Source organism: Cinclus cinclus, chromosome 7 (assembly GCF_963662255.1).
Source record: "Cinclus cinclus chromosome 7, bCinCin1.1, whole genome shotgun sequence".
Classification (NCBI taxonomy): Eukaryota; Metazoa; Chordata; class Aves; order Passeriformes; family Cinclidae; genus Cinclus; species Cinclus cinclus.
Genome location: NC_085052.1, coordinates 2,746,632 through 2,773,788, shown reverse-complemented (window position 1 = coordinate 2,773,788; position 27,157 = coordinate 2,746,632). Strand labels below are relative to the sequence as shown.

The 27,157-nt window shown below is 42.8% G+C and overlaps 1 protein-coding gene across 1 annotated transcript in view; it reads right to left on the bottom strand.

Moving 5' to 3' along the window:
* Nucleotides 1-27,157, bottom strand: part of ADAM12 (ADAM metallopeptidase domain 12) — a 170,263-nt gene that overhangs the window by 100,691 nt on the left and 42,415 nt on the right. Inside the window, exon 3 of the mRNA XM_062496601.1 lies at nucleotides 25,454-25,527. Within this exon, the coding sequence (XP_062352585.1) occupies nucleotides 25,454-25,527 (74 nt within the window). The remainder of the gene's footprint in view (nucleotides 1-25,453; nucleotides 25,528-27,157) is intronic.

The following is a 27,157-nucleotide window of genomic DNA, read 5'->3' as shown; positions in this document are numbered from 1 at the left end:
CTGCAGTGTTAAACCTGTGCTATCACTGCCATGGGTTCAACCGGGTTGAAAACCAAAGGAGCTCAACCCAAACGAGCCCTGTGTGATTTAGGGAACAGGAATAACCAGCAGGGAGCTGGGAGAAACATGAACAGCCTGGAACCTCCTGTCTGTCCCTGGACAGCACATCTAAAACTCCCATTTCCTCTCCTAGGCTGGACAAAGCCAGAGAGCAGCAATTGTGAAGTTACAAGGAGATATGCAAAGAATAAAACATCTGGCACTGAGATCCAGGCCATTCTGGAAAACAATCTGGCTGTAATGTTTCTGCATGCTTTGCACATTTCTAATGGAATGGCACTATCTCTGCAGCATGGATTTTCCTGATATCATTTTCATCTGGTGGCTGAGCCAGAGTTTGTTAACCATCTGCATATGTGCAGTATGGATTTTAAAAGTAATTATTTTTGTAGCTGTCCAAATTGCTGTTGCATAAAATAACACATATTTTTAATCTCTTTTTTTTTTTTTCTGTGAAACTGCAGGAGGCTCCATAAGTCCTAAAACATCATTTTGCATTCATTTGAATTTAGCTGTGGTGCAATTAGAAGGTTGGGTGTGTTCTTTTTTGTCTCAAAGAAATGCAAACATTTGGCTTGAAGTTTGGAGGTCCCTTGCTGGTGACAATATTTGAAGGGAGAGGTTTTGATGGTTTCTTTGGATGCTTTTAGGGATATATTTGGGATGGTGTCTTTCCTGACCAAAGCTTCCAGGGACTGAATTCACACTGAAATTATCCAGGTGGGGTTTTGCATGGGAAGGAGCTTCAGATACAGGAGTATTTTATCTCTACTTTTCCTAATGAATAAACACTACAGAAATTCTGATTTACAAAATAAAAACAATGTCTCCAACATGCAGTAAAGGCTGACCATGGGCTCTGCTGTCGCCTTTATTGCTCTTTGTAGCATTGCCCTTATTATTTGTTGTCTTTATTGTTTTGTACGCTTTTTTATATTTTGGAGGGAGATGAGCATTTAGCCTAAAAGCCTTGGGCTGTATAATTTGTGGCTTAAGCAATTAGAAATACCCTTGGTTTCTGAAATATTTATAAATATAAATGAAACAACTGAGTAAAAATGACTTGGTTTCAAAGGAAAAATTTCAGTAGGCAGATTCATGAGACAATAAAATTAAAGCTGCAGTTAAACCTTCATAACAGAAACCTCTACAGAAAACTAAGTCAAGTCTAATATGCATTTAAATTTTTCATGGATCCAAAACTGAGTTATTTCTCTTCAGGACAGACATCAGCCCCCCCCAAAACTGCTCAGCACAGCCCCAGACTGCCTGAACTGCACCTTCCCTATGACAAGCTAAATTGAACAGATCAGAAAGGTCAGAATGAGGCCAAATACCTCAAAAACACCGATTAAAGAAAATGGCTGAAGTTTCCCATTTTACTTTTATTTTGTTTTATTTCAGGCAAGGGGATGGCTGGCAGTCGAATCCATGTAATGATTCCTATAAAGTTAGGAGGCTTCTGATAAGTGAGTCCTGTGAAATGCTACACCTTCTTGGCCTCAGGCAAACAAATTTTTTTCTGGTGGATAAACAACAATATCATCCTACTAACACGTGTAAATTCTATTCCTTCATGCACAAATTCCATAATTATTTTTTTCAGGCTTTGATAAACGGCATGAATTCTATATTATGCATGGTCCTCCTCTGTAATGAATAAATTTGCCTTTTAAAGTCTGCTGCCCTAATAACTAAACAAGAAGGAAACATGAAAGAGCAGAAACAAGAACTGTTTCAACAAGAAGGTTGTAAATAAGGTTAAAAATATTAAAAAAAAAAAAACAAAAAAAACCCCAAAGTGTATTCAAAGTTTGATAATGATTTACAAATGAGACCATTCTAAATGTAGCACCTCCAGACAGCTGTAAATTCGATCTCCAGCACTAACAACCACAGCAGTGATTTCTAATCAGGAATTACCAGCCCTATCATGTCTGGGACATTTTTTATTCATAGTTTTCTGTTTTTCTTTCAGCATCCATTTAAACAGAGTTGCTTATTTTTTGGGATTAAAGCAAGAAAACGGTACTGTGGCTCAATTTAAAGCAAATACAGAAATTAATAATTTTGCTTTTGAGCTGCCATTGCAATGGAATTCCTTGTCCTTATCACATGTCCACCACTGCCAAGAAAGTTTTGGTACTGGGGACAGAAAGAAAGAAAATACTGACTTTTTTCCTGCTCTGCAGAAATTTGATTGTGCTAATCTATTATTACTAACTATTACTTTGAAGATAAAAGTCCAAAAATATGGGATACATTTAAAATATTTTTTTCCTTAGTGCTAAACAAACTAAACCAGAGAATATCTTTCAGTCAATATTTCTGAGCTTTATTCCTTTACTGTAGAAGACTCCCATTAAAAATGAGACCAATTACAACTGCAAAGAGAACCTACACACTTTAAAAAGTATTATTTAATTCTTTATGAAGTTATGAATTCTGTTATCCCCACCATGAAAAACACCCAGGGAACACGAGGTGGTTTTGTGAACCTGTACCTTCTTTTCAGTGACACAGTTATTACAAACCAACCATTTCTCCTACTCTTCAAACCAACTTTTTCCCTTCAAAACTCCATGAGGGTATGGGAAAAAATGTGCAAACTGAAAATATTTCTCAGAAAGTCGATGTATTACAGTGATCTGACAGGAAAAAAAAAAAACAAAACTAAACAAAAAAAAAAAAAAAAACACCAAAAAAACCCCAGCCAACACCTATTTTATCAAACTTTTTTCTGCAAAGCATAACTTGGTTACGTCTCTCTAAGCCGAGGTCTCTTTGTACTTTTCCCCTTCAGAAAAAGAAGTGGAGGAAAAAAAAAAAAAAAAAAAAGCCAGGAAATGAGAGTTTAAAAGCTGGCGATTCCCACCTGGCAGCTGCTTTGAGTGCTGCTCCAAAGGGCTGCCAGGACAGTGCAAGGCCTGAAGGTAGAAGTGTATTACAAGTGTCACTTCTAATAGCGTTTCATTCAATGCGGCTGGAATTCAATTACAGCTGTTCTCCATACGATCACTTGGCTGGAGAGGAAGGATTTATTTCCCTGTGCCCACGTTGCAGGCCGGTGCGCAGCAGGGCTGTGGGCAGTGCAGGCCTCAGGCACTGCAGGCCCTGCCGTGATGCTGCCTCCTGTTCTGCTGCCTTGGTCTCATCCCCCTTGCTTGGGTTCCTCTTTGTTCTGGGACCACACAATGGTTGGAGTGGCACAAGACCTCCCAAGATCGTCAAGCTGAACCCGTGGCCAATCGTCACCTTGTCCCCAGAGCTCTGAGTGCCACCTCCAGGAATTCCTTGGACACGTGCAGGGTTGGGACACCAAACCTCCCCGGGCAGCCCCTGCCAATGGCGAATCCCCCTTTCCCTGGAGAAACTCCTGCTGATGTCCCAGCTCAGCCTGCCTGCCACAGGGCGTGGATTCCTCTTTTTCTCTCTGCATCCAGCTCATTGTTCACAAGACCAGGAGGGTCGGGGAGCCTCGCGTCAACCTCACACCTCAAACCAGCTCTGACCTGTCACCTCGGGGCTTTTATCCTCTCCGCGAAGAAGAACAAGGCTCGGTTTTCAATCATTGCGTTTTTACACAAATACACTTTGGATTGCCCACATTTCAGGGATGCCCTCAGGGCACACGAGTGCTGGCAAACTAAACGAAGATACAATTAGAGGATAGAAACATAGAATTGTCTGGGTTGAAAGGGACTTTTAAAATCATCCAGTCCCATCTCCAGCCATGGCAGGGACACCTTCCACTGTCCCAGGCTGCTCCAATCCCTGCCCGGCCTGGCCTTGGACACTTCCAGGTCCTCTCTCCTGTCTCACAGCTGAGCCCTTTTCCTTCCAGGGAGCAGCCCCTTGGAGTGATTCCAGCTCAGTGACGGGCAGGATGCTGAGCAGCCTCATTCCAGCCCCCTGCCCCAAACCAGTGGCTTTCCTTCTGGAACCCTGTTGCAAAATCAGGGTCTTGTGCACCCCAAAGCTCCTTGCTCCTGCAAGACTATCCAGCAAAGAGCATAAAATAAGTACAACTGGCAGCTCCTTACAGATGTGGAGACTGCATTCTTTTCTGGTGTCTTTTAGTCTAAAAGCCAAAAACAATTCTGTGAATGTCCAAGGGTAGGGAGATTACAGCAAATTAAGAGCAAATTAAGCAGGCGGAGTGGTGAAGGGAGAGTGGTGAGAGTGGAATGTAGATATTTTCGCTTAGACTGGATTAACTTCATTTTTTGATTAATTCATATTAGCTTTCCGAGCATCCCCTTGTGGAGGGGTCCCCGGGGAGCTTGCAGGAATGTCACTCCTGCTGCTGTAGCAGCTCCTGTCACTGGAGGGCACAATGCTGCTGCTTTCGCAGCCTTGCACAGCATCAGCTCTACGATTTTTGGATAGATAACATTTTTTCCCTTTGGAAAAAAAAGAAATCCCCTAAAATTATCTGAATGCTCAGGTCTTCCTTTTGTAGATCTCTGACTGCTAAATTGTGAGAGGAAAAAAGAAGGAAAATCCCCCAAAATAAGGAGTTGAAAAAAAGCCCAGAGTTTTTATTTCCTGCATGGTGTTCCAGACAGTGTAACTATTCATTAACTTAAAAGCACACAGTTTAAAATCCTGTTTTTCTTTTGGTCTCAGCTTTACATCCTGCAGTTCCTTTAGCCCCAAACCAAATCCCTGGCTCTGACCCTACCCTTAATATGAGGAAAATCAGGCTTCCATCCATTTAGGCTGTTATGCTTATTCAGCATTTCCTGTAGATACTTGAGGAAAAACCTGACCCAGGTAAAGCTCCTTCTCATGGGTATGCCTTGAACCCAAAGGAAATCCTTTTCCATTGTGTCTGGGCTCCTCTGGCAGAGATCTCTGGGCTCTTGAGTGTCCAAATAGTGTGAAATACTGAACTGTGGGGCAAGTTACAAAATAATTAAAAGGGAAAAAAGCTCCTAAATGTTAAAAGCTAGCAGGATAGAAATAATAAAGCAGTGAAATCCCTGACACTACCTGTGTTATGCACCCCCCCCGTGCTGAATATTTGGGTTATTCAGTGTTCCTGCCAAGTTCCTCCACAAGATGGGGGAGACCTGAAGGAGGAGACCACAAAGGCAAATGCACAGATTCTTCCAGAAAGGGCCCTCTGTGTGGTTTTGCCTTCCTGCCACAGCCTGAGATGCAAATTTGAGCCACCCAGGGCTAGAAAATACGTTTCACAATGCTGATGGTCTCCTCAGTGCTTTTGAAATCCTATTGTGACCCATGGCTTGGAACAGTTGGACACAACTCCTGGAGAAGCTTTTTGGAAAGCAATTTCATTAGCACACAATATTGGCCTGACTCTGCCTGAAAAGTCAATGGTAAAACTCACAGTGATTTTAATGAGAGAAGAAGTAGGTCAGTACTGGAAAATCTCATGCACAGCCTTTATATTCTGCCACTGATTCCTTGTGATCCCCAGAGAAAGAGGAATAATTCTGAATCTCCACCAGCAAAGCAGGGAAGTTTTGCTGCCCGAGCTGGGGTTTTGCTCCCTCTGTAGAAAAGCCCTTTACAGCATAAAGCTCAGCTGCGACACTCGCTAATTAAATGGCAAATACTTCTTTGTTGCCCCAGTATTTCAGACCAACTCACTGAAACAAGACTCACTGAAAAACCCCAAACACCAAAGAGCCCAGCGCAGATGGATTTTAGATTAAGATATCTCAGAGTCAGTGAAACAAGTCACAAGATTTGCTGAAGGACACACAAGTGTCAAGAATTCCCTGTCTGTCCCTAAGAAGATCAACTCTTAATTCCCTGCCCAAATCCGTTGTGACACAGCCTGTCCTGAGCAGACTCGGAGGTTTCTGAGCTCCACTTGCAGAGTTTGTCTTTGCCTAGAATGGGGTGCTGGATGCCACAGCCTCCCAGCCCAGCCCCTGCAGGCTCCGTGTATTCATCTCCTATCATGTCCTCTGCAGGCTGACCAGGGGATGCACAGCTGGGGATCCAGGCTGGTTGCTCCCCAGCTGGCTTTCCTTCCAAGCCTTTTCCCATGCCTGGGAGCCCAGCGATGTCACACAAACTGCTCGGCCACAGGAGCAAATTCAAACGCTGCAATCCAAACCATTTCAGACTGGCAACATCCTACAGTTGCTGGATCTCCCTAAGCCATAACAAAACTGTCACTGAGATCAGGCCCCTGTTTCCAAAGCCTTCATGGAAATTTTGCCCTTTGGTTCATCGCTGATATCCCTTCAACCCCTGATCCCATTACAAATTCCCCCCATAAAGAAGGAGCAGCACTCCCTGCAAGGCTCTGATTTACTGCACAATATCTGTCCGTGGCTTGTATTCCCCAGGAACTGTCCTGCACTAAGGAAAATTCACCAGCCCACATGGTCAGCCCTGGGAGAAGCCTCTGGAGGAAGAGCTGGGAGAGATAAATTGGGAGAAAAGCAGGTAAATGCAACCTGGAGAAAGAACTGATAAATATAAACTGAAGGAAGAGCAGGTAAATATAAACCAGGGAAAGAGCAGTGAGATATAAACTGGAGGAAGAGCAGGTAAATATACACTAGGGAAAGAACTGATAGATATAAACTGGAGAAAGAACAGGTAAATATTAACTGGGGAAAGAACTGGTAGATATAAACTAGGGGAAGAAACTGGTAAATATAAATTGGGGAAAGAGCAGGTAAATATAAACTGGGGAAAGAGCAGGTAGGTATAAACTGGAAAAAGAGCAAGTAGATATAAACTGGGGAAAGAAACAGGTAAATATAAACTGTAGGAAGAGCAGGTAGGTATAAACTGGGGCAAGAGCAGGTAAATATAAACTGGAGAAAGAAACGGGTAGATATAAACTGGAAAAAGAGCAAGTAGATATAAACTGCAGGTCTGTCCTTCAAGGTCACATAATTCCCTTCCAGAACTGCATTTCCAAAGCATCAGCTTCCCAACAGTGAGGAACAGCAAAACAGAACATGTGAAATTGGATAAACATGGCTAATTCCCAAGGGAATCATAATTGTGACAGTGAAATATGATGGTTTACTAGGTCAAATACTTTCTTCAAAGAAACATGCTTGAAAATTATATTGAAAGCTTGACTTGGACAGATTGCAGGGACCTGGTCCAACACTATGGTCAAAGATATTTTTTCCCTGAAGAAATCAGTCACTGACTACACAGGGCTCGCATGGACATGAAAATAAATTAATATTTATTCTGCTTTATCTTCCTGTGTTAACATCATTAACTAAACCACACTGGAATGTCAATTGGGTCTCGTATACGTGTTTGCTCATAATACATGAGGTTTTAAAAGATAATCTGAAAAGTTAAGTTCAAGCCAAGTTAAAAACCCAAAATGTTAATATTGATAGTATTTTTAAAGCACCATCTATACAGAATTTGCACCTGAGAAGGGAATATTTTCTATCTAGCAGGTAGGACCCTTATTACATATTAAAAATGGAGTGTAACTTTGTTTTAATGGAGCTTAATCTTCTCATGCTTAGACATCAGTTAAATAGGTCACGAAAGCTCACCCAATATTCTAGGTCCCTGATCTTTGAATTTCCATCCTCAAGTGACCAAATAATGGTGTTGCTTGATAAAATTTCCTGACATAAATAGTTGCAAAGGAATCACAAGAATGTGGGAGTAGAAGGAATCACCTGGTAGTAAATATTCACTCCTCTGTCCATCTGAGGTTATGAAATTCCCAGAACCTCATAATAATAATAACCTCATAATAATCCCAAACATTCTGAATACAAGCCAGGAGGCCACAGAACTCTGCTGGGCCACAGGAGGACAAACAGGAGGGATCAAAGGTGATCTGCCACTGTCTCAGAACCCTCCATCAGCAGCAGATTTCACAGCTGGGAACACCTGGATGGCCAAATTATCCAGAGATATTTGTACTCACTCACCCACCTGTGTTCTACAGAGGAAGTCCTGTTTCTATCAGGATGAAGAGGTATTTTGTAAATAAAAATTATTTTGTTGAAACAACATTTCTACACATGAGCAATCTGGTGTGGTGTGGGCCCTTGGCAGAGGAGTGGGATGAGATGAGATGAGCTCTAAGGTCTCTTCTAACTCAAACCATTCTGTGATTCCAGGACCATATAGATAAAATATTAATCATCAGTTTAGCACCAGATAAATTCCAGTTAGATATCATTATCCACAGCCATCCAGATGTTCTGGAAATGATTCGTTAGAGATACATTCTGTAACTATAAAGAGTGAAACTGGAGGTCTGAAACACATTTTGCTGACCTGGTCAGGATGCAAAATCTTCAGATATGACCAGGTCAGTGGCCACAGACACTTGGAGAAGATAATCTGATATCCTGGAAAGGTGATGCATACATTAAAATACAGAAGAGGATGAAGTTTATTAAAAAAAAAAAAAGTGCTGGCAGCTGCATGATGTCAGCTGTATTTGTAATAATAAAGCACTTTCTGGTGAGCACAAAGCCCCACAATTTGTAGCAATTAATCCAAACCCCAAGTTAAGTCAGTATTGTCAGCCAAGAGTGATAACATGAGCATATTTCTTTAGCAGAACATCATCCATTCTTAGTTTTCTGGCCTACAACATTCCTGCTTACATTCTCCCATGGCATCTGGATTTGTATGTGACCTACATCCCACTCCACTCTCAAAGCACAAGAACTTCTCTGCACACCATGAAATGTCAGGTTTTGGCCATACTGAGCTTTCACATTGGATAAAGGAGTTTTTTTATTGCCTGCACTGAGTTCTCATCTCAAAAGTGCCCTTCTGGAGAAGATATTTAAAGACATCCAGCAGCTAAGTGTGCAAAAAGCGGCTTCTACCCCCTGTTAAAATCCTGCTGAACCACTGATTGCTGGAGACTCCTCCAGGGCAAAAACCAAAAGTTCCTTGTAAAAGATAAAGAAAACTGAAATTTCATATTAATATCAACAGACTTTGATCTAGCAATATATCTACCAAATGTTATTCCAGTATCACCATCTAAATCTCTGTCTCCAAAATTATGTGGACTGCTAGAATTTCATACATTAATTTATAAGGGACAATCTTTAATTTCATGCAAATGACAGTCCTAAATGGCCCTAGTAAAATACTCATTGTCTTCTGCTCTCATAAATTTCAAACTTCTTTCAGTTTATCATGAACTCAGGAGATGAATCACATTCCAGCTGTGCTCATCACACACTGCAGTGGCCTTGGCCCTGCACCACGTTCCTATGCTGAAATGTTATGTTCCAACCAAAAAAAAAAGAAAGAAAAAAGAAAAAAGAAAAAATATATTCAGCAAAAGTTTTAGTTATAAAAATAAAATTCTCTATAAAGTTGGGAAATTAAATGTTTTAGCATGGTCTAAACGGATCTCTTATTTGTGTGCTTGGGGACATGGGTTGGTGGTGGCCTTAATGGTTGGACTTGATGATCTTGGAGGACTTTCCAACTTTAATAATTCCATACTCAGCTCAATTTGATGATTATTTTGGAGCCCCATAGCCTGCACTTTGAATAATTTGTTAGCTTGAGGGTTTTGTCCAGCAATCCCATTTTTGTTACGACAGTCTCTACAATCCTTCACAAAAATAACTGCAATGCTTTCCTGCAAAGTATTTTCTCAGAAGAAAAGAATTAAAATATTCTAGTGATTTTATCCAGAAATATCTGTCTTCAGAATAGAAGAGTGAGAAATGAAAGGATTTCCCAGCTCCACTCCTGCCATCCTACAGATTTCCTGCCCATGTAGTGACAATAAATATGACTGAGGGGATCCTGTGGTGTGAACTCACTGGGACCCAAACATGGCCATAATTTGGAAGATTCCTAACTAACGAATCTTAATGAGTCCATTTCCTTGATACTTATCGCGCAGGATTAAAAAAGGACCTTTCAGGTCACCCAGGACAACGTTTTGAGTCTTGCAAAACACCCAGAGCTGTGACCTGCTGTAAGAGCTGGCTCACAGTTATAAACAGCTCAACCCAATCAGCACTGGAGAGGTTCATTTACTACATTTAGAGGAAGCCATTCTCTGTCTAAGCCACCTGCAGAGCTTTGGTGGCTTTAGGGACATGAATCACACCTGGCAAGGACCTCACAGCTCTTATTCTGCACCATGACAGAAATCCTGCTGTGGACTTCCAGGGCTGAGAGGGTCAGAAATGAAGGTGGTGCTGCTGCTAAAGGCTCTCAGCTGATTCACAAAACCCACAGCCTCCAATCTTTCCATAAAAACCTCCCAGAGGTTGGCCTGGGAAGTCAGCGCTATGGAATTGGGAGCTGGAATTGCCACGTGGATGGCTCAAGGCCCATGTGAACACAAGCACTGAGTTCCCCAAGGCCATGGCAATAAGAGGTGGCCTTGGAGGGGATGCAGAGCCAGCCCAGGAGCTGGGACTGTGCCCAAAAATAGATGATTCATTTTCACAAGGAGGAAGGGAACCAGTGGCTGGGACACCTCATGGAACAGAATAAAACCAAAACAGACCAAATGCACCACTGAGAACATGAAAAGGCCAAACCAACCATGACTAAGGAGCCACAGGAAATGACCACAGGGGTGGACATGCTCCTCTTTCCAATTTATCCACAGAGAGATTAAAAAATGAGGTATTTCTTAACCACTGCTCGATGACTTTCTTTCAGAATAAGGATGTTGTGGTTCTTCTGCATGAGGATATCACTGCTCAAAACATACTTGTGAGTGTAAATCTAAGATTCAGCCTTTAAAATAATTCTTTTAGGTTGATGACAATTGTATCACATGAAGTCTCTGTGTCCTAGCAACAACATAACTCTTGCTAAACTCAAGCAATTGGAAAATCAGTCAAATTCAGACACAATTAAGATTAAATGTCATAACTGGCAATGTATGAAAAATACTAGGCCTTCCCAATTTAACCTTTTCTTTGTATTCTCCCCTCCATATCTTTTGCAATGATTCATGCAATGACATGAGTAATACATGGAAATAAAATGTGAATTGACTTTTGCTAAAATATCTGAATATAGAAGATTAGTTAGTTCTTCCCTAAGCATGTCTGGGTGCAGTTCCCATTCCCCTCTGAACCAAACGCACACAGCTGATAAAAAGCACAAAGGTATCCAAGCTCCAAAGTGGGCTAATTTTAAACTTAAATCACGTCCTAAACCTCTTTCTAAAACTCAAGTTTCCTCACTTTTCCCGGATCCAATTTCAGCCCAACACCACTGCCCAGTCTTTGTTCATTTGTCACTGAAACAAGGTAGATTTAATTAGAAATAAATGCCTCCCAGTGAGGGTGGGGACACTGGCACAAATTGCCCAGAGAAGGTGTGGCTGCCCCATCCCTGGAAGAGTCTTTCCCTTTAGGGAATTCTGTCAGGAATGGAGCACTCGACTGGCTTCATTTTACATCTTTTAGGATATTTTCCAGCAGTTTTTGCTTTACCACAAGTTTTGTAAACAAAGGATCTCTCCTGTGATCAGTTTGGTCTCTGCCTTTTCCATCTGTTGTGTTCCTTCTTGCTTATTCTTCTTCCAAAACATCTTTTTACTTAGGGAACAGAAAAATCTTGATATGGAGAAGCCACAGCAATTGGTCATCACTGACATTAACACAGCTCTGCAAATTAAGATGACCTTAAATGAGCAATGTATCCCCATGATCCAACCTATGCTTCCTGTACAATTTTTAGTCAGGGATGATGTTTCCTTATATTTCTTTCCTGACTTAATTTCCTGAAGGGAAAGACAGTTTCCCAAGCTTCTCTTCCAATCCCAGCTGGGCACTCAGCCTCACACCTGGTGTGCAGCTTCCAGGGTTAAAGGAATGCTGATTTAGCCCTATAAATACAGTCAATCACATCTTTGGCATTCATCCTTTGCTCAGACTGAGATATGATCTTAATTTTTCCTTATCTCTGCATTCCAGTAATCCCTCCCTGATAAATTCTGATCTCAGAATCCCTCCAGGAGTGAAAACCAGAGCAGGTTTCAGCATCCAGCTGGGTGCATGTGTGATTTCCTGATTTCCAGTGCTCACCTCAATCACTCTGTTTTCATTTGCAGCAGCTCCTGTGCAACCTTGCTGGGCAAGGAAGGTTTTCCACAGAAGATTCCAAGGTATGTGTGTGTGCCTCATCTCAGCCTCTTTTCTCTGCCATCACTTCCAGGTGTTCCTTGGACACCTCTCTGGGCAGCCCCTTCCAATGTCACATCACCCTTTCCAGGAGGAGGTCCCTGCTGATTCCAACCTGATCCTCTCCTGGCACAGCTTGAGACCATTTCCTCTCATCCTGTCCCTTGTTCCCTGGGAGCAGAGCCCGACCACACCATGCTACAACCTCTAATAAGAGGATTCAGTGGAAGCCAACAAAAGACGGATTTTTTTTTTCCTTTCTAATTGCCTTAACAATAGGTTAAGAATAAACATAGGAAGACCTAGAAAATTCACCTCAGCTCGTATGCAAATTCCAGCACTGGCAAAAGCCCTGGAGATGTAGTTTGCAGACACTACATGATCTTCCATGCTCCCTCTGCACTTGGATAAATTTTCACCATGCTTGAACTGTGTAAAAAATATGCATAAAGAAGCAAAGGGGAACACTGGAGATGAGAAAAGCAGCCATGCTATGATTAAATATGAATGGTAATGCCAGAGCTTCTGATGGAAGGAAAGCAGAAAAACCACTGCAATTAAGAGCAGGAACACAAGACAAGGCATCCTCCTCTGCAGATTTCTGATATTGTGAGGAGAGTTTCCAAGGAGAAAGCTAATATCACTGTAATCCTTGCTTTTCCCAGTAAGATATATGTTTTTGCAGAACGGGATTCACTTCTGAAGCTGAACCAACAAGTAAATTATTCATAAGAGAAGAGATAAAAGACAGAACATTTCACAGAGTAAAATATTTAGACTCCCCTATCTCTGGCAGTGTGATCATCCTCGTACTAACTGGGCAGATTGGGAATCAAAATGAAGCTCAATTAAGTGGTACAAACTATGCACATAAAATACATCAAGTTGATAAAAATGACAGCTCTCCTGTACCTACGTTTCATCTTTCATGTTGAACCAGTTCAAGGAGAACTAAGCAAAGATGCAATTAATCAGTGCTCTAACATTGTGCTACTTATCAATATGTGAGTGCAACACCTCAATAAAACAGGATGCTTAAAGGGCTGCTAAATGTATCAATATTCAATTACACAATGTTAATAAAGCCATTAAAAGAGAATTAACAAGGGTTTACTCAGGAAGTATCTCTGCCTGACATTAGGTGGCTCTTTAAACATTTTCTAAAGAAATACAGTAAAAAGCCATTAAAATATTTATGCAGTGCTTGCATTAGTTCTGTTTAACTGGCACAGCAGCAATAATATCAGCAGTTTTAAATGCCCTGCTTCTCAGCACCACGATTATCCTCTAGTTATGAGAGAGAAATAAATTCCCAGTCTTAGAATTTTAATGCTTCTCATTACAAAGAAAAGATCTCCAAATCCTTCATTAAAGCTCGGAGCCTCGCTAAAACTGGATGCTTCAACTCTTTGTTGAGGAACCAATATCAGAGTGTGCTGCAGCAGGAACTGGGCTGGAGATTGCCACCAAGGCTCCCAGGTAGCCCAGAGGAAAACTGGGTTTTGCCCCAAATCTTTGAGCTCAGGCCTCACAGGCAAAGCCTTCCTGGAGAGCTCTGGAAGCAAAGGCAGATTATTTCATTGCAGGAGATTGTGCTGGTGCAGCACTTCTGGGCTCGTGGCTCCTCCTCGATCCCCCAGTAACAAAAAGCCTCCCAGGACTTGTTAAATTAGCCAAGGTAATGAAGTCCAATTCTGTGTTATTTGCACAGGGACTGGAAAAGATTTCGTGTTTCCATGTACATAAACAAAACCTGGCTCAGCACACAAGGGAATTAAGAGGTTTATAAAATATAAAAGACACTCACATTAATCTGTTAAACAATTCATTCTCTACCCTGCCCTTTCCTTGTAAGTGAATTTATTACTTATAAAAGTATATATATATATATATATTTGCTGCTGGCTCTTTTTTTTTGCTGCTGGTGACTTAGTGCTGGCCCCCAACAGCCTGGGACTCTTTGGGGGGGACACTGATGCAGCCCCTGAGGCACTGGAAGAAAAAGGAAGGTGCAAGTGTTCTCTCTCAGAGATTCTGGTGTATAACAATGCTGTGGGAAGGACAGACTGCACCACTGATCTGAATTAAATTATCAGGAGGTGTGGAAATGAAATAGATGAATTCACCCCGTGGAAAAATCCAAAAGTTCCTCTGATGCTGCCCAGACAATGCTGAGTATTTGTCTTCCAGGAATTGCTAAACTCAGGGAAAATGCTGGTTTCTTGCAGGACAGGTTGGGTAGACTTCATCAACATAAACCCATCTTTACACTGAAGCTCCCACAACTCTTCCCAAGGACCTAGCACAATTCTGATGGATACTCCCCTAAATAAGTATAAAAAAATCCATATTCTTCTTTGAAAAATAACCAGGACTTATTATTTAACAAGGTCAAGCAGGTGCTACCAAATAAAAGCATCTTAATAAGAACTGGCTTTGTTTTCCTTTTAAAAAGGTCATTATATCAAATCACCATGCCTCTGAGCTCAAAGGAGATCAAATGCCTGCCCTGCTTGAACATTATCCACAGAATCCTTTGGAAAGACATTGATTTGCCACAATCTGCATCCACAAAACAAAATTAGGAAGATTTTCATGATGATGCAGCTCCTCTATGAACAAAGATTGTATTAGTCCAGCCCAAGAGCAAGTGAAAACAGCAGCTACTTCCTCCTGACTGCTTTGTTTTCACAAGACACTAATAACTACCCACTTCTCTAATAAAACAATTAAATCTTTCTAGCACATCTTTCTTCTCCTCTCCAAATATTTTTTTTGAAGCATTTACGTTGCAATCACTACTAGATTTTACGCTACCTCAACAATATCACCCAGTTAATAATGTGATATTATTTATTTATTTATATTTGGGGTTGTTTTTTTGTTGTTGTTGCTTATGTAGGGATAAGAGATACACTCAATTTTTTATTCCTTGTGCAGCAAGAATCCCTGCCTTTTCCTAGGTTCAATTATTATTTGTCCAACTACAAGCTATTAAAGGGGTCTGTGGAACTGTTGTATCTTCCAACAATGCAGTTAAATGAACTATCAACTAGATAAGTTTTAATTCCAGTCAAATTATACAACACCTAACAGGCACTTTATGGGAGATTTGCCCATTTTTCAGCCAAATGCAAGGGGTCTGATCACTCCTGTTTTTATATTTATGGTAGAGTAATCTTTCATGCAGTGAGTGTAAGGGTGTCCCTTCGAAAGCCCAGACCCAGCCAGGAGTCACATCCAGCACAGGAAACACTGCCCAGAGACAAATGTGGCCACAGGATTTCTGAGTCACCCCAACACATTTATTAAGCACCGAGCTGTGCTTTTACAACTGGTCTCCATCAGAGATATTTCATCTGTTACCAGAGCCTCATCCCTCCTAATGACTCATAATGCAGCCTCATTCCACTGAGCTTGATTTCACTGCCTCATCAGCCTCTTGTTCTCCAGGGGCAGAGCTGCTCTTTTCAGCATGTTCAGCCCACAGAGAGGTGCCCATTAACTGCAGCTCCTCATTATGGAAGAATCAGCTAATCAAGACTGACCAAGACATAACTGGGGCTGTGATTGAGGAGAGGGAGACATCTGCTTGGAATTATCCAACCCGCTGTTTCAAAACTGATAAGGCATTTTACTGCCTTGGTGTTCAATTAGAAGGGGAATAAACGGGTTTGGGGGGTGGCTGGGGGGACGTGGAGTTGGCTTCAGCAGGGAGGGGGAGAGGGATGGAGGGCACCAAGTGCAAGCCAAGCCCAGTGCTGAGGAGAAAAGGCAGAAGCTGTCTGCAAACCACGTCAGCACCAGGCACAGCTGACATTCCAAGCTGCATTTGAGGGGCTGAGTGTAACGTAAAGAAAACTGTCATTTCCATGGTTTTCAAGCTAAGTTGTAAAAATATTTCTGCTTTCATTTCCTAATTCCCATCCAGTTGTGTATTTTTTTTCTTTATCTAATATCCAGAGTAAAACTAACATTCAAATGTATCAAATTCATTTCTGATGCGAATGGGAAGCCATTCCCCTGAAGTCAGAGTGGGCTGTATGTAAGAGTTCCTGATTAATTTGGTGATGGAGCTTGCTTTTTTATTCCTAAATGTCATACGCAGCTTTTCTGAAGCCAAAAGTTTATGTGGGTTTTTTTCTTTTTTTTCATCAGAGCACAGGAGATACATCTTTTTCTTTCTTTTTTCAGGAAAAAACTGTAATAAAACATGACCTTTTAATACATTATCTGTAACAGCATATGCTGGGCAGATAAAATACGTAACGTGAGAAAGACTGCATTGAAACTGAACATAACTCTTGTTTCCCTTAGGGAAAGGAAGAGCATCAGATAGGAAGAGGACACTGCTTTTTCTAGACCAAGCAACACCGAGAAATGCAAATATGTGGGGCAGATGAAGGAACAGGCAAGCTCTGCTCCCCTCCTGGGAGGACTGAGAAGCACAGATTGCCAGGGACAGTCCCATTCTAGAGGATCATTGCAGTGTTCTCCAATTCCCTTATTCCTACAAAAGGCACACTTCCACACACAGCCAGGCTTTTCACAGCTACCTCAAATGAGTGAGGAGCAGGTAGCAAGATAAAAGCACAGGAATAAATTGGACCCATTTCTTGAAGGAATCTGTCTGGATTACCGAGGCCAGACATCAAAGAAAGGGGGGAAATAGCACCCTCTTGCCAAGCTTCTGTTTCCATATATGTATTTCCTCCCTACTCTTCATATAGACTCTGCTTTTTGCATCAGCCCTCTTAGCTGATATCGCAACACTTCGCTGCTTTTCATCTTCAAAATGTGAACAAATTCGTCCTCGAGGCTCTCAAAATGTGAGCAAATTCATCCCCGAGGCTCTGCTGGGAGGAAACGAGATAACTAAAGGCAGGGATCCCTCCTTCCCCATGGGGTGGTGGCAGGGTTGGATGGGACAGGGTGCCAGCACCTGCAGGACCCCACGCTCTGCAGGCAGGGATGGCTTTGAACTCCTCCAGCAGCACTTTCTGCCATCCTTGGAGCCCCGAGAAACTGCTCTGTCACTTGGAAAGGAGCTGACATTTTCTGGAAATAGTCTCAAATTCGGCGTCCAGCAAACTGTCTGCTTCTCTGAATTCAGCCCCATACACAGAAAAATCTTGTCCTCAAATAACTTTTCACCTGACTTTTTTTCTCTTTTTCTTCCCTAATTATTTCTGTTAAAATTATTCTATCTTTTCCTTATCCTTTTTTTATTTTATTTTTTGAAGAGGCAAACCTCCCCTGAGTAGGTGCAGAGAAGCAGCTCTGCAGACATGCCTGCAGCCTGAGTCACGCATGGAAAAGGAGGTTACATCAGGGATGTTGAATCGGATCCTGCCCAGAGAAACCTCCAGGAATCACACTCTGCTGTGGACACACATTCACTCCCTTCCCCTGCTTTTCCTCCTCTTTCCATGGATTTTGTGGCAGAGGAGGACCCCAAGGTTTTTTAGAGAGGGCTCTGTGCACATTGGCCACCTTCCCAGAAGACCTGGCAGGAAAAGAAATGCTTGAAATGCTGAAGGCTGCCCCGCTGTGCCTATGGAAAGTCATACTCACCTGGAAATCCCTCACAAGGGAGCTTGGAAAAGGGAGAGAAAGAGAAAATAAAGAAGAAAAAGAAAGAAGGAAGAAAGATAAAGAAAAGATAAAAGAGATCAGGTTTGATGAACATTTATGTGGAAGTTCCTGCACTCAGTTCCTGGCTGAGATCTTTAAGGGAAATGGAGGTATGAACTCTTCATGAGAACAGCATTACCAGTGTCTCCTTAGCTGCTCAAAAAAATCCCTAAACTCAGTTCATGATACAAATTTGTTCCTCTAACACTGCAGCGATATAGCCTTATAAAAACCATATCCCAGGACCTCAAAACACAAATCCTGTGGGGCAGATGCAAAGGGAAGATTTTATCTAAACTCCATGACCACAGCATGACAAAGCTGCCAAACCTTAGGATTTAAGCATGACTGTGACAATATTATCAGGAGTTTGCTTTTGGTTGGTTTGTTGTTTTGTTGTTTTTGTTTTTTGTTTTTTGTTTTATTTTTACTTATGACAAAGCAAAAAAAAATTGACGACATGAATCTCAAGTATTAGAATGAAAGAAATTATAAAAAGAACCTTAAATCTAGCATTTTGCTTTTTGAAATGTCTTTCTGTTGAGATGTCTCTTCCCAGTTTGTTCTGACATGGACACACATTGCCAGCTCTTCCTCCTCCTACTCCTATTATCTCCCTTCTGCTACATCCAACCCCCAGCTAAAATCCCAGGGGACAAACTCAGGGAAGGGACAATTCCATGGATCATAAAATCCTAGAACGGTTTGGGTTGGAAGGAATCTTAAAGATCACCTCATTCCACCCCTGCCATGGCAGGGACTCCTCCCACTGTCCCAGGTGCTCCATCCCCAATGTCCAACCTGGCCTTGGGCACTGCCAGGGATCCAGGGGATCCACAGCTGCTCTGGGCACCCTGTGCCAGGGCCTGCCCACCCTCAACTGTGATTTGAAAACTTATTTAAGCCCTCCCTGTGTCTCTGAAGCCAGAAAGCAATATCCACAAGCGTTTCTGAAAATCAGGAGAATCCTCTTGGGTGGTGTCTTTAGAACCTGGTGTCTTTACAGATGTTGTGAGAAGGAGCTCAAACACCCCAGGCCATGCTGGGGAACTGAGGCTGCAGAGCAGAGCTCAGCATTTCCCCCTTGTTGCTTTGAGATGTTTGTCAGGAAAAAAAATCCAAAAAAAACCAACCAAAAAGCCCAAAAAAACCCCAACCCCCAGAAAAACCCCAACAAGCACAAGGATTCTGAAACCTGCCCAAAGAGCAGATAGGAAAATGACGTGAGGAACCCTCGGGAGGTTTGTGAGCCAAGCCTGGCTCCAGCTGGATGCTCCCATCCTTTTCCTGCCAGCGTGCACACGGAGCTGGGACGCGCAGCGCTGCTCGCCACGCGGGCTGTGCTATCAGCAGGAGATCACGAGCTGTCCACAAGGTTTTCATTTCCTATCTCCTGTGTCGTCCCCCCCCCCCCCCCCCCCAGAATATGAATTTTCTCTCCTGGAGGATTGCACGTTGCTGTGCTAGGGCTGAGCTCAGCTGCCCACAGAGGGAGGGAAGAACATTCCTGCTCTTTCCCCATAGCCAGATCTCCTCCTGACCTCTCTGCTGAGCCACGGTGAAGGGAAGTGCTGAAAACCTCACATTCTGCTCTGCAAAGGGAGGTTGAAACACAGCTCAGAAAATAATGGAGTCTACTGCTGCAATGTATTCAGAGAGTGGAACCTAAAGCAGGCTAATTCTATATTAAATTCATTAACATTTGCCTATTATTGTTATATCTTTAATTGGAAGGGACAGCTCAGGATTGCTCTGATTGACAGAATGAAAAGTAAAATCCTTGGCTCAAAGCTGCCAACTGATGACACTCTGGAAACTCAGGAGAAACACTCGTGCAGAGAAACCAGCACCTGGCCCACCCATCAGACTGATTTTGTTTGCTTTGTGAACAAGGGCTGTAGTCCTGCAGAACACACACAAGTGTGAAACTTCCCACATCTCATTTTTCCCAGAGAAAAGGCTTTGGTCCCTCAGTCCTTCCCTCGTGCCCAGGCTGCAGGGTGAGGACAGAGCAGCACTGACTCCCCTGACCCCAAATGTGCCCCTAAAACCAGGGTTTGGGATGTGAGGAGTTCACAGCCCTCTCTTCTCTCCAGGGAATTTGGCACAGCCCCATTATCCTGCTGTTTTGTGGGCACGGGAATAGACATTATAAGACATTATAAGAGCCACAAAAAAGTCTCAGAATTTGTATTTCTGAGTCTTTTTATCCTCTCCCCTTCCAGCATGTTGTATCAGCATATAAATATCTTCTTTCACCATTCCTTTCTTTTGGGATATTCATGCAAGGAGTTGGAACTCCTTATGGGGAACTCCTCATGTTTGTGGGGATTGGACTTAGGTGACCTTTAAGGTCCCTTTCAACCCAAGACTTTCTGTGATTCTCAGAAGATAACAAACAGCCCAAGAAAGCAGCAGTTTATCTCCTGATGGGGCTGAGCCCTTTCACCCCAAAAGGACACAGCCAGAGGAAGCACTGACCACATAACCTTGACTACCTTTGCTAAAAAATCATAGAACAAACCTTTGTTACTCAACAAAGAAACCCATGCCCGTGCTAAATATTTCATTTTTATACCACAAATCTGTGGGAAATACCTGTACCCTTAGAGCCACAGACTGATCCCATTTTTACTGTAACTCTGGTGGCTGAATTGCCATATTTCAGTGTGGTTTAGACCATCTGACTGGTACCATTGCAGAGAGGGAAAAACTGTTCCTTCCAGCAAAGTGAAACTTTTTACTTCAATTCTAGCGAAATCCCAACTGTCAGCTCAGGCTGAAATGCTGCAGGACAGCTGCCAGCTCTTGCAGATAAGCCAGGCTGAGGTCACAGTTTTTTGGCTAAAACACGGCACAGAATTATAATAGCAAGTAAATTCTGACAGGTCCCAGCTCTCTGTTTGGAGTTTGTTTGTTTAGATTTGTTTCTCTCTCTCTATTTCAATTGATTCTGTAGAAGCTTGTCAGCTCATTAACAAATCCTGTCAGCTATTTTCTTTGGCACTGGGAATGGGTTGTTTCCCTGATAAATTAATCCAGCTCCAATGTCCCTTGCACACCAATCAGTGTTCCCATTCAGGGAGGTCAGGCAGAAAAGTGGAGAGAATGACTTCTCCTCTTTTAATCAAAAGAGAAAACAAAATATTGCTGAACTCTGGAGTTGTTCACATCAGCACTGTGCATGAAGATGGCTACTGCCTGATTTCCAGCCTAGGGAATTCTGCTGGAGCTTCCTCAGTCCTAGGGAAAAGCTTTCAGAGTGACCTCCAACCCTGGGCCATGACATCCCAACCCATCCTGGGTACTGTGTCTCCATGAAGAAGTGGAAAATGTGCAAGGGGGGCAATCAGAGATGACCTAAACCTCTGGAGATCTCTGGGATCCTAATGGATTTATAGGATAAGGTAGAGGCTTATACCACAGCCTGAGGTGGATTTTGATAAAATTGAAGACTTTTTACAGAGGGAATAAAAGGCAGCAATGTAACCTCATACATTGCCTTTTTTATATTGCTTTGTTAAGGCTGAGCTATAAACCTGACAGAAAGGAGCATAAAATGATGGGGAAATGAAGAGTGAACTCAGCTCCTCTAAAATATTCCAGCTTTTTCTTTCCATTTCCATGTTCCAATGGACACTGCCAGTGGCCCAGCAGCCACAACCACAGTGTTGTCACCCTCACTCCTCCCTCTGCAAAGCTGGACAGTGAAATCCTGGCAGAAGGAAACTGCCCAGGACACACCTGGGATGTTCCTGATGTCCTCAGGGGCTAAGCCATCCCCCCTCCATACTCATCCTCATATGCCCTCAACTTATCTCAGCTTTTTATTCTTCTGTGATATCCCCAGCCTCAGGTACACACAGGTGTCAGAGCTGGGAAAGTTCCCCAGCATCTGCTCAGAGTTAAACTTCTCTGACTTTCATAATTATGACCTTTGTCAGCAGATTGTGTAAGCATGAAATTAATTTTGAAAATCAGTAATTCCGCTGACTTCACCTGGATCACTCACATGTTTAAAGTCAAAAAGAACACTGAAGAGCTCTGCTGTGTGCAGACCCAGCCCTGACGGAGTGCAAACCCTTTCCAGTCACAGACAGACAAACAGCCAGTAGCCACAGACTGTTCCACTCTCCAGCTCAGATTTAATCTTACAGGGGCTCTGTTCCACTGACACAGCCATGAACCGCTTCCCTCTAAGACCCACACGCTGCAATCAACTTCCAAGGGATTTCTCAGTGCGTGCATTACTGTCCCTTGCACACCAGCAGAGCATCAGTATTACTGATGTAATGCACCCCAGCCCAGTCAGCTGCTCCAAAAAGTGGTTTATTTTGCAGCTGATGGATGCTTTGCTGATTCTGGAAATCTCTCCATATGACAAGTGTTTCTAAAACATTTAAGGTACTACAGAGCTGAAGGTTCTCAAGAGTGCAATCATCTTTTGCAGCTAAATCATGGTAAGGAATGTACTTGCAACGTGAGCTCGCTCGCAGGTTTTCTGCCTGTGACAAATTGAATCCACCACAAATAATTTTGGGGTTGCAATTACAAATGGGCAGTGCCTGGAAATTAATCACCAGAGTATTTAATGAATATCCACAAAAGTAATCTCAACAACTGCAAGCCATCGAGATTTCAAACCCAAGGCTGCCAAGTCAGGTACCAGTAACTCTTCCAGAAGTCACTCAGAACATCTTGCCCAGTACATATGAACACATTTTGATGAGTCTAAATATCAGAAAACACCAAACTGACATTCAATATTTCCACAGATAACAGATGGATTCACACGTTGCTCCCCACTTGGGGTTGCCTAATGCATCTGAATCATGTTTTGAAATATAACTCAAGGTTTGGAAAATCTCTAAGGTTTTCAATAAATGGAGTTTAATGTCAAGACTACTCGAAGCAGCTGTTCCTCCCAACCATGGAAAATCACATCCAGGTTTTTTTGTATGACCCAATGCACAAATTATGTAATTTGGGGGGTCCCATGCACCTCCACCCCCACCATTTTCCAATGCTTTACATGAAACCACAGAAAGATAACAGCACACCTCTCGGAGCTTCGTGTGCTGCCACTTTTTACTCCAAAAGTGTTTGTGTTCCTCTCTCCACTCCTACCTGCAGCAGGTGAGCAATGTCTCAATGCTTGCAAGGCATTTGAGCTCCATGTTCCACACCAGTATCAGAAAGAGGGAGCAGGGGCTCATCTACATCCTTGGGGATTCCCAGGAAGCAGGGATGGCATCACTGCTCCCTTCCCCAGGTTTTTGATGAGCCTTCCCCACCTCTGGAGCCCAGAACCCACAGGTCCAGCCTGGCCTGCTGCCATGAGCTGTTTGCTCTGCAGAAATGCAGGCTCTCATTTCTCTCCTGGGCATTATTTCCCACTCCATGTCCCTACAGAGTCCCTGGAAGCAGCAGGATGATCGTGCCCCCTCATCTCCTGTGCCAGTGACAACAAACCCAACACCAGAACTACAGGCAGAAGAAACACAACCACGACTTCCATGGACAAGCACAAAGAGCTTGGGATTGTTTTCCCTGAGAAGTACATCCCAGTCCTGCAGAGCAGTGCCTGGTGTGATTTACAGAAACAAGAACTGACCCACACATGAACACACCGAGAGAACTTCTGCATGGACTTGCAACACTCAGACCATAGTCTCTTAGGAAAATCAAGGTCAGAAATCTCGAAGAAAAGAGCAAAATTATTTTGCAAGACCGTGACCACTTCTTTTTCCTGTGGTTTGGGGTCTGTGAACTGCCTCATCTGCTACAAGTCCCAAACCCAGACAAGGCTGATTGTCCTATTCCACAACAGTGCCTCGAAGCTCCTGGTGGGATGAGGAACCTCATGTTGTCCACACCACACACAGCTCTTCCAGAATGCTAATCTTCAGCTGGACACCCTACCAAACTAACAAAAATAATTCCAGTTTACCCCAACTGAAAAAACAATCACTGATAAATGTACTTCTTAAGGAGCAGATCTCAGCATCTCCAAATCCATGCAGTCAGACAGACGCCCACAGAGGTAATTTATTGCATTTTCCTGTCCTGCTTCTAAAAGAGGTGGAGATTGCATCTTAAAGTCTTCTAAATCTGACTTTATTACAGGTACAAGAGACTTTGGTATGTTCAGCAAAGCCTGTATTAGCAGTTTTATGTTTTTTCATGTTTTTATGTTCTTTTAATCGCTGACATGGAATGTAAATAGTTTCCTCAATTGCTGCATACTTCCCATTCCTGCAGGAAGGCACACCCTTCGACAAAGATTAAGAGAATATAAAGTGAAATCCCTGTTTACTAAAGGAATTAAATTCTCCTCTAGTTCCTGGAACACAGCAACCTGTGCATGGGGGATCTACGCACCCTTCAAGGACAGCTTTTCTACAGCTAAGGGGCATTAAACAATATAAAGGAAGCTCAATATTTGGGCTCAATGTCCAATAATAATGTGAACTAGAATTCATCACAGCTGGGTAATGTTAGGGTTCATCCAAATGACTGGGAATAAAAAGCATCTTGAGTTGTTCTACCCCAGAGGACTGAAGAGGTGCCCCACGGTTTTCCATTGATGTTGTCCATCCCCAGCCTGAGGCAGGATGTCCCCAGCCTCCCCTGGACATTTGCTTTCAGAGGCACATTCCTTCCTCCTAAAACATCAAACTGCATCGCTCGCGTCCGTGCTTTCTCTACTAAACTAAAATAATTCCTCTGTGGCTTTGATTCCCCAGCAGGGGAACCTACAGAGCTCACAGATCCTTGGGAACTGTTATAAAAAGTTTTCCCTAGGCTGAGAGTGATCTTTGGTTTGCCTTTGACAAACAGCATGCAGTTGTCCTGATCTGGATTCCCACCATACATCCTTGAGATTCTCTTAGAGGACAACGGAAACTCATGGGGTAGACAAAGATTTTGATGACTTTTTCCATTTGTCACGGACTTCCAGAGCAGTGATTTCATTCCTGTATGGTTCTGTATCCCTTTAACAACTCTGCCCATGGGACCACATCTACAGCAGCCCCTGATCCCTCTCTGAAATCTCATGGGCATGAGCAGGATTTTCCAAGAGCCCATGGAAAAAGATGCACACAAACACAGGCTCAAGCCCAGCAGTGGTCCTGGGCTGCATGAACAACACAACCATGCCATCATCAGTCCCTTGCCAGCAAACCCTGAGAGCTCCATTAAACATTCCAGCAGAGGTTAGTCCCGAATTTTTGACTCATCAGCCCTGACGGACACTGCATGGAACACACAGTGTGTGCAGACAGCATTAGGAGGGGCGAGTCCTCCCCAAAAGACTCCAGAGCGTTTAGGGTATTCCAGATTCCTATAAATAAAAGGCCTTACCACAGGAAAGGAGGACAAATCCAAAAGAAATACACAGAGAAACCCTGAGAGGCAACATGTCCATTTTCAGCCCCACATAAAATGCACACAACCATAGAGATTCTTGCTCTATCAGCAATGCACAAATACCCATAATCCAAACTGGAACAAAACTCTCTTGTTAGGGAACTCTTTATAGGGGACCAGTAGCAAAACTGGCCCCAGGTTAATTTTAAACCATCAATTTTAAAATTATAACCCTCCTCCAAGAGTACAAAGTGACCAAGCAGCAGGGTACTTACTCATTCCTCTCCAGATCGATGAGCAGATGTTTATTTTCAGCTTGAATTACAAACTGCAGCAGTGCTGGGTGGTTCTGAAAAAGGAAAACAGAGTTGGTTGAGTCCAAACCCAGAGCCCATCATCCTGCACCCGGCTCTGCCAGGGAAATGGACACATCATGGAATCAAAGGAAGGTTTGGCTTGGAAGGGGTCTTAAGAACCATTTAGTTCCCATAGGCAGGGACACCTTCCACTGTCCCAGGGTGTTCCAACCTGGCCCTGGACACTTCCAGGGATCCAGGGGATCCACAGCTGTTCTGGGCACCCTGTGCCAGGGCCTGCCCACCCTCCCAGGGAACAATTCCTTCCTAATATCCAAAATGTATTTCAAATTTTTATGATGTATTTCAAGCTTTTCATAAGGCATAATTAAATATAATCTTAAAAGAAAGAAGAAGTTCTGTTGCAGCAATTAAGGTCATAGAATATGCTCAGTTAAAAGGGATGCATAAGGATTGTTAAGTGCAAAAGAATGTGAAATATCAGTAAAAAATATCGTCAATGTTATTACCAAGTATCTCTGTGACAACAATAGACAAAGTATTCATGCATATACAAGTATTTAAGAGAACTTTCTAGACAAGACATGAGCAACAGAGCCCACAGAAATCCCAGATGCACTCCAGCATGGATCAGGACATCTGGATTGCATTTTCAAGCACCATCATGACTGTGTGCAATCTTCATACTGCCTTTCCCCCGATTATAAAAACCAAGTTCTTTTTCATGTCAAGCATCCAAAGGTAAACCAAATAAACTTTTGTGAGAGCTGAGGGAGAGGATCTGGAGCAGTGGAGGCCTAAAACCTTACAGGAATGGGCAATGCACCTACACAGGCTCTGGAGAGTGCACTTCCATGGAGAAAGCACAGTTTGCAATATGCTGGCTACTCTGGATCCAAAAGACTCAGCTCACATATATTTTAAAACTGTTTATATTTAACTTACATTTCATTAAACAAACTCACTGGACTGCACGACAGCATTTCCGTGTTTGAAATTCCAACAGTAGCTCCATAAATCAGCTGTTCCCCTGTACACTCGAGGCTTTTCTGGAGATTTGTGTCAGCCAATTGCAGCAAGAATCATTTTAGGGTTCTAGTGTCTAACTGATTTATGGAGAAAAGCGTCTGAATTTGTGATTGCTAGAACAGAGCCCCAGTGGAGCCTCTGTGACAGGCAGAGCATCCCTGCCCTTGGAATGTGGCGATTTTCAAATTGTTTGAAAAATTAGAGATCCTTATTAAAAACTAAAATTATTGGGAAGCTGTCATAGACTAAACAAGATTGTTCAAATGAAAAAGAGCTGAGAACTCCCCAGTGCTCTCAAGGCTTTATTGAGCCCAGGCTGGGAGTGAGAACCATTGCTTTATCCAGAGTGTCCTGCTCGTGCAAATCCAAACGTGCTTTCTCAGGAACAGCATTGAAATTCTGCATCTCTGTGAACTCTGCAGAAACCAGATCCCACTAGAATGCTAAATAAATGCTTCAGACCATCCTTGGCACTCAGCAAACACATGGGAGTCGTTTATTGGCATGAATATTTAGAAGCAGTGTTGATTATGACTTTAATATTAGTGCATTGCTTCCAAAACCCGTGAGATCAACAGAATATTGCATTTTGAGAGAGAAAACCACCATTAATTACGATATAACACAGTAAAT